At 33.6% G+C, this 14,340-nt stretch overlaps 1 protein-coding gene across 5 annotated transcripts in view; it reads left to right on the top strand.

Moving 5' to 3' along the window:
* Positions 1-14,340, top strand: part of LRP1B (LDL receptor related protein 1B) — a 1,812,874-nt gene that overhangs the window by 1,551,019 nt on the left and 247,515 nt on the right. For all 5 annotated transcript variants that reach the window (XM_044768977.2, XM_070507612.1, XM_070507613.1 and 2 more), the window contains exons 52-56: positions 148-276; positions 3,410-3,532; positions 6,983-7,123; positions 8,498-8,685; positions 14,130-14,313. In XM_044768977.2, coding sequence (XP_044624912.2) covers positions 148-276; positions 3,410-3,532; positions 6,983-7,123; positions 8,498-8,685; positions 14,130-14,313 — 765 coding nt within the window. The remainder of the gene's footprint in view (positions 1-147; positions 277-3,409; positions 3,533-6,982; positions 7,124-8,497; positions 8,686-14,129; positions 14,314-14,340) is intronic.

Raw genomic sequence — 14,340 nt, 5'->3', positions numbered from 1 at the left:
GCAATAGTTGATGATTCTGAATAATTACAATCTCTTCCCTATTGGCAACATTCTTCTGCTTCCCTTTTATCTATAGGAAATGTAAATGTTAGGCCTTTCCCAGTGGACACATAGTGAGCTTAATGACATTTTTTCTCTGGGTTTCAGGTGCCATCACCTGTGCGGCTGACATGTTCAGCTGCCAGGGCTCCCATGCCTGTGTGCCCCGACACTGGCTTTGTGATGGTGAAAGGGACTGTCCAAATGGAAGCGACGAGCTCTCCACAGCAGGCTGTGGTATGAACACTTGTAGGGCTGTGTGTGAAAGAAAGCCGCTGCAGCATCCTTAGACATTTGTTTCTGTAGTCATCACCTATCACATTTTCTCTCACATTCCCTGTTCCTGAACGCATAGGTAGTATCAGACCTAATCAGGTGGGATGGTGTCATCATAGTAGTTCAGCAACCCCTGTAACCGCTGTTCAGAGTGTTTCAAACATGCACAGTGGGATTACCCATTGAAAACCGTTTTGATGAACGCAGATTTTTCATTTCACTTGTGACATAGTGTAACTACCCAATGTATGTGTGAATGTGGTAGGGCTGTTATTTTCTTTTTAGCATGTCCCCCGCCGCCCCTGCCCATGAAGATTTTTAGATTGCCTATTGCAGATACTCTGTAAATGGCGGCTGTGATCCTAAGTAACTACTGAGCAGAAGGTCAGTAAACATCTATTAGTCGTACAGATAGGGTATTAACCCTTAGGTCAGGTAAAAATAGTATAGATATGGCTGAGTGAAGCTGGGGGAGCAGAGGACCTTTGGAGGTCAGACAATTTACTAGGTTTCTTACTCTAGGTCACCTCAGGAAATTTGCAGGGAATTATTCAGTAGTAAAAATTCAGATAAATTCCTTTGCATGATCAGGAGACTGAAGGGACTGAATATTTGAATGTAGGTCCCAAGGTCACGTACGAGATCTGTTGAGCTGAGCAATTTATCAGAAACAGTGCTGTGAACTGTGCTCATTAAAGTGAGTTCTGTCAATCATCTCTCCAATGAGCTGTCTTCAGGTCTTTAAAACTGTATTTGAAGCCATAGTGTAAGTGTGTGCGCATGTGGGTGTATGTTCGTGGGGGATAGCTAAAGCGGAGAAGGAAAAAGAAAACTTTCAGGCAGGCCTATATGCACAGAACTCATCCTATTCTAGAACAATTTACTTTGATCTTGAAACTGATATGTGTGTCTGTAAAGGTCAATGGAGCCACTGAGGGCTACATAATAAAGGATCATGCATCAATTCAGGGATCCAGATGGTCCCAGTATACTGTTGCTATTGTAGCAAGTTAACACTCTGGGAGGCATAGTAACACTTTTGGACCACGTGGGTGCTGTTAAGTAAATTATGCTAAAATACAACAAATTGTACTCAAGTGACTTGAAAGCGTTAATGCCAAATAAGCCTCTGTTGCTTAGTGTTTTAAAGAATAATTCATGTATTAGAATTAGTATAATTCACTTCAGTTACATAAGCTGTCACAGAGTTCAAAGTTAGAGAAGTTATTAGCAACTGAGTTTTACTCTGATTATAATGGGTAATTTTTAATGCTGCTCCTATGTGGCTTCCATATCATTTTTGAAAATAAATTTGTTGAAAATAAATTATACTTAATTAAATTCAAAAAATCCTTTTTGTTTTACCTATTCATGTCTCTATTTCAAGCATTACTGAGTTGAAAGCAGAGCTTTCCTTTCTTCGTGGAGTCTTGGGCAGTCTGGGGATAGGGAGCTGATAGGCATGTAGAAGAATAATTATGGTATATTAAGTGTCAGAGTCATATACAGAAAAGATACTAGGTCATCACGAAGAATTATATAAAAAAGCCTAGAAGTCTCATGGAAGGATTTTAAGAAAATAACATTATCTGAGTCATGAAGGACAAAGAAAGAAAGAGAATGGTTCTAGGTAGAAGAAAATGCCTATTAAGACGTGGAGGGGAGAGATTAGAAGGGACCTAAACTTTTTCAAGCGCCCATTATACATCAATTATTTTGGTAGCTGCTCTTATTTACATTATTGAGTTCCCACAATATCTCAGTGAAGTGTTTTTGGGGATCTGCCAAAAACAATTGTTATATAGATAAGACTTTAAAGAGCACCAAGGAATTTATTGAGTACCTAAAATGAGCTGATCTGCTTCATATACTTTAGTTAGTTCTTACAAGAAATTTATCAGATAGATTTCATTATTCTCGTTAAACAAGTAAAGAAACAGATGTACCAAGTAGGTGAATAGCTTCCTCAGGATACAAATATAAGTGGCAAAGCAAATTTTTGCAAAGCCTTCCTCTTCCCAGTATACTATAATATTATAAATGGCATATAGCAGATTCTTTTTTTCTACTTTTTAAAAAATTGAGATGTAATTGACATATAACATTGTATTAGCTTTAGGTGTACAACATAGTGATTTGATATATGTGGACACTCTGAAATGATTACCACAATAAGTTTAGTTGGCGTCCGTTGTATAGCAGATCTTTGTATTCAGAATAGCCCAAACCTTAAGTCCTGTCATAGCGTTTATCTTTCAAATGTAAGAAAAGGTAATTGAGGATATTTAAATGATCCATTCAAACCTCTATGATTTTATGCGTATAAGAAAGTTTATTTCCTCTGCACAAGTTACCATCTTTTGAACTTTTGCTGAGGTTTTATTGCACATTTTGAGCAACCATTTTTCCCACTGGTTAGGATCCTTGCTAGAGCACTGCTTTCATGGATCAGTATTCCAAAGGGGCCATATTCCATTTCATGGATCAATATTCCTAATTTGATGTGGTACCTATAGTCGGGCTCATCACACCATAGATCTGAACCTATTTCAATCTACTCTGGAAGTCACCCAAAAGTTTTATTTTCTTCTTAAAAACAATAACTTTCTCAGCCCTTTTGACTTTCACTTCGATCATGAACATTAGCACTTGGTGGTCTTTTCAGGTCCATTTTTCACAAAGAAGTGAGGTTTTTATCACTTTACTAGCACTGCTACAGGCACGAGGAGAGAAAGACACATTATTACAGTTGAGTGATTTTTTTTTATCACATATGAACCTTGAATTCACCCTTCAGCAAACTTACAGATTGCTAAATGGCCTGAAATTTCAGAGTCAGCCTAGAATTGTTGAATATATTAATACTAAAGCTTTGAATTTTATGTATATTCGTATTCCTATATTCAAATATACTAATATATGTATATTAATATATATTATTAATTTATCTGATATATTGAATATTGAGCAAAGTTTTCTTTTTCTAAGTAACTGTGGATTATTAAGCATAATGGCCTACATTTTCCAAACTGCGAAGATGGGGAGGATACAACAAGTGTTCATCTAACTTTACGTTTTGTGATGTCTTTCTTAGCTCCCAATAATACATGCGATGACAATGCTTTTATGTGCCTTAATAAAGTGTGCATCCCCAAGCAATTTGTTTGTGACCATGATGATGACTGTGGAGATGGCTCTGACGAGCCTCTGCAATGTGGTAGGTATATCTAAACTTTTCATGGAGGAGGTATTCGGGCCGAGTAATAGTTTTTTTAAAATGACTCAAGGAATATGTAAATAAATAATACAAACAAAGAAACACATTTCTTAATGTAATTGAAGACATGTAAATTCAGTAATACACAGACACACCACATATAATCTCTTTAAGCTCCAGAATAGTAACACATTTATTTAGAAATCATGCCTACTTGTAGTATATTATCAGGAACCCCAATGAAAAATGTTATTAAAATGTCTTTGATTTTAAATACTTTGAAATACTTTGTACTTTACAGACAATATATAGCTGACAAGTTTAATCTTATAGTCAAATCAAATATTTGAGTGAAAAAAGAGAATACAACTCACAATTATCAGAAAAATTGGATGCCTAACATTTTCCATTTGCCTTATCTTTTTACACATGCATTTATTTGTTAAAATTTAATATTATTATCATGAATTTATCTTGTCATTACATATATATTTATCTAACCATCATATATATAGTATATATGCAAACATATAACATTTGTGATAAAAATCAGCATATTAAAAATTCCCAGTTGAAGTTGACATCCTGGTATGTTTGTAAAATATTTCAAAGCATACATGAATAAATACAAAACGAAAAGCCTTGAAAACCACATATACCCATGAAAGGCAGTAGATTTACTGCTCTCTTTTGTCCTCCCCATGCAGTGTCTATAGCCTTGATCTTTGATATGAATCTCTTTGAAATCAGTGGATATCAGTTTTTATGATCATTTCACCATTAAATCATGGATTCAATGTGATATTTTAAAAGCTACATCATAACTCAAGATGAATATCTGAAGTAGAGTTATGTGTCATGGAATATCTTCCCTCTGCTAGACATTATATTTGGTTGATATGGAGATGAATAAGGCAAAGATCCCCCTAGAAGAAATTATGAACAGGAAAATCAGAAATACAATATAGTACAATAATATACATTGTCAGATGGGAATAAGAATCACAATACACAGAATCAGAGCTGAGTGAATAATTCTTGAGGCATGAAAATATAGAAGCAAGGAATGTTAGTCAAAGGAAATCATGTTTAGATGCTAGAGAGTGTGACGTGGCGGTCAAGAGCATAGAACCTGGAGCCAGATCGCCTGGGTGCAAATCCTGGCTCTGCCACTAACTGACTGTGTGATCTTGGAAAAGTTACTTCACCTCCCTGTACCTGAATTTTCTCATCTGTAAAAAACAAATAATAACATTGCTTAACTCCTAGGTCTGTTAAGAGAATTAAATGTGTTAATGTTTGTAAAGTGCGTGGAGCAGTTCTGGACACATAGTAAAATCTATATATGTTTACAAAGACCTGTACATTGACATAGTTAAGAAATAGCAATTAGTCTTTTGTGAGGTAAATTAAAGTTAGAAAGTTAAAATTAAATTAGATTTTTAAAAGTCTGAAATACAATGTTAAAGAATTTGTATTGATTCTTTTTGCTTCCAGTGGCCAGCACACATTTTGATACAACGTAATGCCCCAGTCAAATTTATGTTTTAGAACCGTCTTTTTCAGCAGAGTGGATGAAATTTTGCCAAAAAGCAGGGAGCCATTAGGGGGAAATAAACTAGTTAAGAGGTTATTGCAATAGTTCTGATGATTAATGATGTGTTCTGAACCAGGGCAGAAAAGGTGGAATGGAAAATGCAGAATGGGTCAGAATTCACTTACAGCCAGATATGGAGGATAAAGGATAATTTCTAGCTTGGATGACTTGGTGGATGGTGTTGATGTTACGAGCTTCAGGACCGAGGAGGTTAAGGGTCAATGTTGTTGGTGTAGGAGAGGAGAGATGGAACAAGGAATTAATGTTGCAGATTTTGAATAGGAAATGTTAATCAGACAATCATATGAAGCTGTATAGTGAGTGTTTGAAAATTTAGTTCTAGACACCAGAAGTGTGATCAGGATAAATAATATTAATTTGGGGGCCATCAGCATAAAGGTGCTATTCAAACTATGACAAAAAATGAGAACATCCAAAACTGTAGAAAGGAAAAGGGAAAAATAATAGACTGAAGATTGAAGGTATGGCTTCCCCTACAACATATTACAGTGGAACAGGAGAAGACTTTGTACAGAAAGAGGGAAAAAAGGGAACAACAGAAGCAATAGAAAGAAGCCGGGAGAGTGAATTATAGATATTAAACCAGGGAATTGTTTCTGGAAAGGTAGCGTGGTCAACAACATCAAATGCTGCAGGGAGGTGAAGTGGGAGTCTGAGACACTTTCAATTTGACATTTGCCAATTGGTGTTTTACATTGACGAGGAATTTCAGAAGGTAGATATTGCAGAAATGAGACGTTAATGAATCAAAGATGAACTGGAGATAAGTAAGGGAAAGGAAGATTGTGCAGTATACTGAAGAAGAGAAATGTGTTGTTAAGAGGTATTTGTAGATGGATTTTTATGGTTATTGAGCTGGGAGAGACTTGATATATGTGTTGACTGAGAAAGAGGAGCTAGAGAAGAAGGAGACGGGGGAAAGAAATACTGAAGAAACTGGGGGGATCTTGGAACTATCTAGTTTTGCCATTCAATATGATAAACATCTCAATTAAATAATCTTTATTGACACTTTTTTTCTATTGGAATTTTGGTTATTTTTTAAGCCATAAAAATCTTACTCCCTCTCTTCAAAAGTAGAATATTTGCCCAGATTTACCAGAAAGTTTCTAATATAAATGGCTGTTTTTATTGCTAACAAACTTAGAAAAAATCCAATCTAAAACTTCATAATATTCAAAATCAATTGAATTTTACTTACAAACAGGCATAGATATGAACATAACAATTGATGGATTGATACTGTGATTTGAGTAAAGGCTTTTAATACCTCTAAGAATCAGTATATAGGCTAATTACAATAGTTTTTGTGCTTATTGCTCTATAAATTGTCTTTTAATTTTTCTCATTTTCATAATTTCTTTACACTTTGAATGCTGCTTCCCAGACATAAACATTGAGTTATAGCTTCTGAGAATTATCATCATAACTCAGAATCAGTTCATCCATATGTTCTAGTACTATACCTAACCAAACTTAGTCTTGAAAAAAATTTCCAATAGCTTTCATTTTGTTTTTCATTTTAAGGGAAATCTTTAGGATGTAGATAATAGGTGAACAAAGATGGTTTACTTGAGTCTTGCATTCTTATTTCCTCACCTAGAAGCAATGAAAGTGCCTTATTTCCAACTTTATTTTCTGGATCTTAATCTTATTTCCCAACCACAAATATCTCTTGCAAGGGTAACCATCATCACAGAAAGAAAAGAGAAATATTTCCCTTAGGAGGCATGGGTAGCCCATGTAGTTAATTAGATATAGTGTACCTTAAGGGATGAAGTTGTAATGAATATTTGTTAGATGAATTAGAATGTTTACTTCTTTGTCTCCAGGATACCGACAATGTAATGCAGAAGAATTTAGTTGTGCTGATGGACGATGTCTTTTAAATACTCAATGGCAGTGTGATGGAGACTTTGACTGCCCTGACCATTCTGATGAAGCACCTTTAAACCCAAAGTGCAAAAGTGCAGGTACAGCAAATATATAATTCCAAGCTTATTCCAATTTTTTTTAATAGCAAAACCATGACTCTAATTTTCAGTCTAGTATTGTATTCAATGAAAGGAAATGCAAATAATTAAGCATGAGCGTTTCTAGTGATACCATGCACAATTCCAGTAATCAACAATGTTCTGGGATTAGTTTTAGAAGTTTAAGTCTGTGTCAAAAATATGAAGATTTGAGGCTATGAATCCCATGAATCTGTCACCCTGCCCCCTCCAAAAACAGTCGTCTCTTCTTTCTTTTTTTTTGAGGAAGATTAGCCCTAAGTTAACATCTGCCACCCATCCTCCTCTTTTTGTTGCTGAGGAAGACTGGCGCTGAGCTAACATGTGTGCCCATCTTCCTCTACTTTATATGTGGGACTCCTGCCACAGCATGGCTTGAAAAGCGGTGCATAGGTCCACACTTGAGATCTGAATTGGTGAACCCCGGGCTGCCAAAGCGGAACTTACAAACTTAACCACTGTGACACCAGGCTGGCCCAAGTCTTATTTTCTTTATACATTATTTTATGTGATGATAATTTCCCTGAATAGACCCATTTGCAAATTCAAACATAAAAGAAGTTGAAATTTACTGAAAGAAAGTCTGTATCATTCATACAGGCAAAATAAAATAAATTTCATATCATTTGAATAGAAATATATGCATAACCAAACTTGGTCTATTTATCACTTCATTATTCCAAAGACTGAATACATAGTCATATATTTGAGAATAAACCTAATTTCTTTTTTTCTCATGTAGTTAACATGTTAATAGGCTTTTCATCATGTATGATAACGAGTAATGTTCAAATCATCTGGTTAGGAGTAGCTGCAAAACCTGAATTCCTTTCCATAGCTATATTTGGAATAACTATTATGCACCAAAAATGTCCTTTTTATGCCCTGGCTTAAAAATGTCAATGTTATATTTCCAGGAAGAAAAAGAATTTAGGAATATCTACCCATTCTAGATTCTTAATTTTCACTGCCATATAATTTCTCAGAGACCTATGGCTTGAGGGAACCATCAAACTTTCATTACCCTTTTGAACTCATTCTGCACCATATAGATGAAGACAGAAATACTCCATTAATTTTACTATAGATGCTTATTTTGATTGTTAATTTTCATGGTAAAGGAAGATTTGTAATAACTGTTCAACATGAAAGTACACTTTGCCCTTGATTTTCTACATTTTGTGTATAAAATATTACACTGAATGTAAAGCATTTTATATGTAATATATTTACTATAATTTTTGACGTTATCATATTTGTGAATGTTTTCAACAATTGTAGTATAAAACAGTGGCATGCCCTTTATGTTCCATTTGTTTTATTTTCTTTTTCCAGAACAGTCATGCAACAGTTCATTTTTTATGTGCAAAAATGGCAGGTGCATTCCCAGTGGAAGTCTTTGTGACAATAAGAATGATTGTGGTGATGACTCAGATGAAAGAAACTGCCATATAAATGAATGTTTGAGTAAGAAAGTCAGTGGATGTTCTCAAGATTGTCAGGACCTTCCAGTCAATTACAAGGTAGGTCCTCACCAAAAATAGCAAATCATATGATACATTAGAATTTGAGGTAATGAAAACTATTTAATCTAATATAACTGTAAAACTTAAAAGGCATCATGGTATTGTTAGGTAAAGCTATTTAAATGCAGAGCGTCCATATAAGCAAACTATAGTAATAATATGGAATAAAAATTGTGAAAATATATTCAGGAAGGCAAAAAGATCAAAAAGGTTTTTAGTATATGCTGAATACAAAGAAAAACATAAGCAAGGGAAGACCACTATTTAGGGTGATACTATTATGTTAATAACTGCATAAATACAGATGCAACTCTTAAGTTCCCATTTCTTTCCTCATTCTCCCTCCCATATTTCTTTGAAGTGAAATGAGCTAATCATTTATTTACTACAACATTGGAGAATTAATATTTTTTGTATAAACAGAAAGAAAAAACCAGAACACATGAATTATTAGCACTGAGTGCGGGTACACTAAAATTAAATCATGCCTAATATCCTAACTGCTTTTTGTTAGTACCATTTTCCTGAAGAGAGTGATTCACTGACAAAACTGGTTGACAGAAATAGCTTTTGAAAACATATCTGTTTAAGGATGTTGGAGTGGAGGATGCAAATGAACAAATTTTGAAATTAAAGTTGCGCATTAGGTTAAAATTAATTACATAAGTGATGAAAATCTTAGGAAGAGCAATTCATTTGAAAATTGCTGTTTTTATGTGAGCAATAGCTCTGTAGGGCATGGCTCCTGTGGAACATAGAGGCAGTCTAATGGCAGCTAGGACCATTACAGAGGGTAGATTTTTGTTCTACTGAGTTTTGCACTGATCAGAACACACCTGGGGTACTATGCCCTCTTATGGCCGTGGCACTTTTAAGAGTAACCTAGACAAATTGTAATGTATACAAATTTGTACATCCAGAAGCATAAGGAGTCTGGAACACACACCTCTGGAAGTCATTTTGCCTGAAACAAAGATGGCTTGTTAGCTGTATTCAAATATATGAAGTACTGGAATAGATAGCACAACCTGTTCGGAGTTGTTTCAAAGGTTGGAATTAGGAGTTGGGAGGCAGATTCTGTTCGATATAAGGAAGGCTGTTCTAAGATTAGAACTTTTTACCTTGGAATGAGCTGCCTCATTTCTCACCACCAAAAGTGTTTCAGTTGTGGCTAAATATCTTTCTTCAAAGAATGCTAGAGAAAAAATTTGTGTATTGCAAAGATGTTGGTCCATTTTCTCTGCCAACCTTGAAGTCCTATGACAAGCCAGTTCTTTCTAATGGTAAATTCAACTAAACAACCACTTTACCATTTTTAATCTCTGAATTTCTGGTATTATGATTAATTTAATTATATTGATCAAGATTTAACTGTATATAGATATAACCTAAAACTGTAATAATTATTTCTCCTTGTGTAAAAATAAAAATAAAAAATGAAATACCAAGAAAGCTACATTTATACAAGAAGGCTTTATACTCCATCTTGTATTAAGAAAAATTGGTTAAACGTACAGACTTAAAGCACACATGTACTTACTCATAAACTCTGTATTGTAGGTAAAAGGAAATAAGACAGGTGAGCCAAGGCGCTCTTAATGAGATGAGCATGTATCAATTAATTTGGGCAGTAAATATTTTGAAACCCAATGAAGCACAAAAAATATTATTAGTGCCATGTATAATTAATATAGAAATGTTTCCTGAAAAGTCAAGGAATGTAGAATTATTACAGGTAACTGGTTAAAATTTTAAGTCATAGTCACAAATAATTCTTTAGTCCTATCTATATAATATATATTCTATAAGTCTATATATCTATAGAATATATATATCATAGAATATATATTTATATCTATCTAAAATTTAAATTTCAAAGTAGATCTATTTGTGTTTATCCTGTGTGTATTTAAAATGTGTCATAACAATCTTGGTGGTAAAATCTAAAAATTACAGAATATCACATGGTCACCTTTTGAAATAACATTAAAAGTAAGGTTTAATCTTTTTTAAATGCCTGCATACAAGAAGTACTTAGTGCCCAGAAATACATTTTTGGAAAACTATTTTTGGTAGAAATAGACATCACTCAGAAAACCATGTTAATTCATACTATTTTAATTACTTTGTAAGATTCCTCACACAGAAATACTTGTTTGTTGATACCATTAACATATCAGTGTTTCATTTTCACTTCTCTGAAGGGGCAGAGAATGAAGTGAGAATTCTAGTTGAAATAGATAATATGCTTAATCATTCAAAAAGTCTATATATGTGATATATGACAGAACTGTTGTGAAGAATGTTCCTGAATATGTACACACGTCAAAACTAGTGAATAAAATAAAATGTATGTTGGGGGAAGCAAAATCAGTATAAAAATTCAAGGAGTCGAGGCTAGAATCATAAATAAAAGATCTAAGCAAAAGTTCAAGGCAAATATTTTACATATTGTACTGAGATTATATATATACACATATATACACACACATATATAGTTTTATTTAAGACAATTTATTGATAGGAAATTCAGTAAAAAGGCTTATGTACAACAAAATCGTTGTCTATTTGGGGAAAAAACTTCAGTTGATGGGTTTCTCTTTTCCAGCGAATGGGGAAGACTATCCAGTAACTTATTTCTCATTACAATATCAGCAGAACATGACAAGAAGGCCTCCTCCAAATTCTACAATAAGATGAAAATTGCTTACAAAAGCAAAATTTAGACCCTATGGACTGTGAGCAATTTGCACGTTTGCTGTAAAACAAATACAATATATCCAAACTATTCAAAAGGGAGTAATAACATTTACTAAAGTGAGAATCTTATTTTTATGGGAAGGATAATTTACCATGTAAAAATAAATACACTTCTGGGAGAGAAGTAATTTTTAATGTACATGTTAGAAATAAAATACTCAATATTTGTCAAATATCACTTAAAATGCTGCAGAGAAATTTTCCTGGAAGTGATAGGAAAAGTTTGAAGAACTACATTTCTTTCCGGTAGCTATATTATCCAATATAGAAATTAATATAAATCAAAAAAATTTGAAATAGTTTTTGATGATGAGGAAAATTAACATGACACTATTTTCATATAAATCTCTTTCATAAAAATTGTCTTTCTTTTTAAATGAAGGTGAGAAATTTTTAAGCTGTGATTTTCTATTAAATATAGTTGAATCTCATCTTTCATCTTTGGAGATGCAAAAGATTATTATTTTCTTTCATTCAATTTATGAAAGTTAGGCTAGTAGAATTTCCCACAGTCGCCTTTTGATTATTTGGGATCCAAACTATTTTTGTTAAAACAAGGTTAACGGATTGAGGAGGAAATTATCTTTTTAAAAATCTTCTCTTTCAATAAACAATTTTAGAAACTTACTGTAAACCTTAAACATCTTAATTTTATTTGCTTATAGAAATGTATATTTCATTCAGTTGATGTTAACTTTACTTTCAAGAAATTAATTTTCCATAAATGTGTTTTTATCCAAGTCATATATTTGCTATAGTAGTAGTTCTATAAGCCTGACATTAGCCATTCAAAGTGATTTTCAGAAATCAGAAATTAAAATTGGTACACTATTTCTTTTTATAATACTCTTTGAGAAGAATTCGACACATTCTACAAAATTTCCTTTCACTTGTCCTAAAGTGCCCCTTGATACAACACTGCCTGGTGTCTGCCTATAAGTCTTCTGGCTTCCCAATCACATAATTAATTTCTAGTCCTTTTCAGTGATGCCTTCTTATTTCCAGTCAGTTTCTTATTTTAAAAAAAATTATTTATTTTAAAGAATTGTAGTAAAATACATGTGATACAAAATTTACCATTTTAACCACTTTTACGTGTACTCTTCGGTGACATTAAGCATCTCATTTTCTTTTCCCATAGCAAAGCAACAATTCCTCTGACTTCCTAAATTAGGTAGCAGGATGAGTCTTCTCAAGAAAGTAACTTGGTCATAGACTAAGAGATGATGAAAGGAGTTTGGGAAATCAAGCTGTGGCTTTTGCTTTGATTTGCTGGCTTGCTAGGGGGTTCTAGAGATTTTAAAAAACCCCTCATAATTGCTGAGGATTATTAGATAAATATTGGTGTAAATTGTTGAAGATGAAAGTGCTAAGAGCTTAAAGGGATTCAACCCTTGTAAAAGGGCTTAGGAAAAGGTATTTATTTATCTTTTGAGCGCTTTCAGGTGAAGTTGATGTATCTTCCCCTTAAGTAATGAACTCCAATTTGTACTTAAAAAAATTCTACCCCTCAATTAATTGTTTGTTGACTATTTATTAATATGTACATATGTCTCTCTAACATTTTCCCCAGTAGATACAAAGCTCTGTCATCACTTTTACCCTCAATTAAATGATCTAGATTATAAAATGTTTACTATGAATAACTCTTGAGTACTAGTTACTCTTAACAATTCAGAGTTCCTTCTTAACTCATTGTCTTACTCAATACTCACAAATTCCTTTATTCAAAGACCACTAAACAGTCTTGGTAAAGGTTAATATGATTATAATCATCTGGCCAATTATTGGTTCATTTTGTATAATTATAATTTTCATATTCTACTTGGCAGGGATTGAATATGGAACTGGAAAACAGTGGCCAATCACAGTGCCTCACTGTTTTCAGGAAGTCAAAGACATTTATGACGTGACATTGTATTCAGAAATGACATGCCTGTTAGTAAATATTGCATATCATCATCAGAGGGCCATATGGAACACGATAGAGATGCTGAAGAAAAGATTTGATGATACGAATTGATTTGATTATGGTGGGGAAACTATGTTAATATTATTATTTCTCCAGACAGCATCAACATGTCACATTATGGAATCAGATGCAGACGATAAATGTTAATTGAGCCTTACTAGGCGTTAAAAATTATAAACGGCCTTAGCTCTCCTACTGGTTTTATCTGGGCAACTTCACCTTTGTGTCTCTAGGTTTCTCATCAGTTAACTAAGGCTAATAATAAGCATATCATATATTTCTGTAAGGCTTTAGTGAAATAATATTTGTGACAATGTTAGTAAACTTCCAAGCTCCACATGACGGTTAATTTTTATGGTTGTTAAAATCTTTTAAGAAGATAGTATAAAGCAATAGAAAAAGAACAAAAGAAGTTGGCAGTTTAGTTATGTTTTCTTTGCCATTCTCTAGCCTCATGGTTTTGGTGATGTCAGTTAACTTTTGTAATCTTGCCAACCTCAGATGATCAAATGAAGATATTTGGGCGAATCCTTTTTTAACTTTACTTAATAACATATGTAATTCTTATTAAAGGTTAATTGCTAAAGGACAAGATGTGCCATTATCTATTCTTAAATGATTCTCTTGCTTGAATTGTGCTAAAGGGGTATCAGATAGAAAGGACAATGACAATGATATGAATTGAATATGCTTGCTTTTCGTTCTCCAGTGCAAATGCTGGCCTGGATTCCAGCTGAAGGATGATGGTAAAACATGTGTAGACATTGATGAATGCTCTTTGGGCTTTCCGTGTAGCCAGCAATGCATCAATACATATGGGACCTACAAGTGCCTCTGTACAGATGGATATGAAATACAACCTGGTAACCCAAATGGATGCAAATCACTCTCAGGTATCGAACTGAACTTGTCCACTGATG

The sequence above is a fragment of the Equus asinus genome, chromosome 4 (genome assembly GCF_041296235.1).
Source record: "Equus asinus isolate D_3611 breed Donkey chromosome 4, EquAss-T2T_v2, whole genome shotgun sequence".
Taxonomy (NCBI): Eukaryota; Metazoa; Chordata; class Mammalia; order Perissodactyla; family Equidae; genus Equus; species Equus asinus.
Note: the sequence above shows the minus strand (reverse complement) of the source record. Positions and strands in the feature narration are given on the sequence as shown.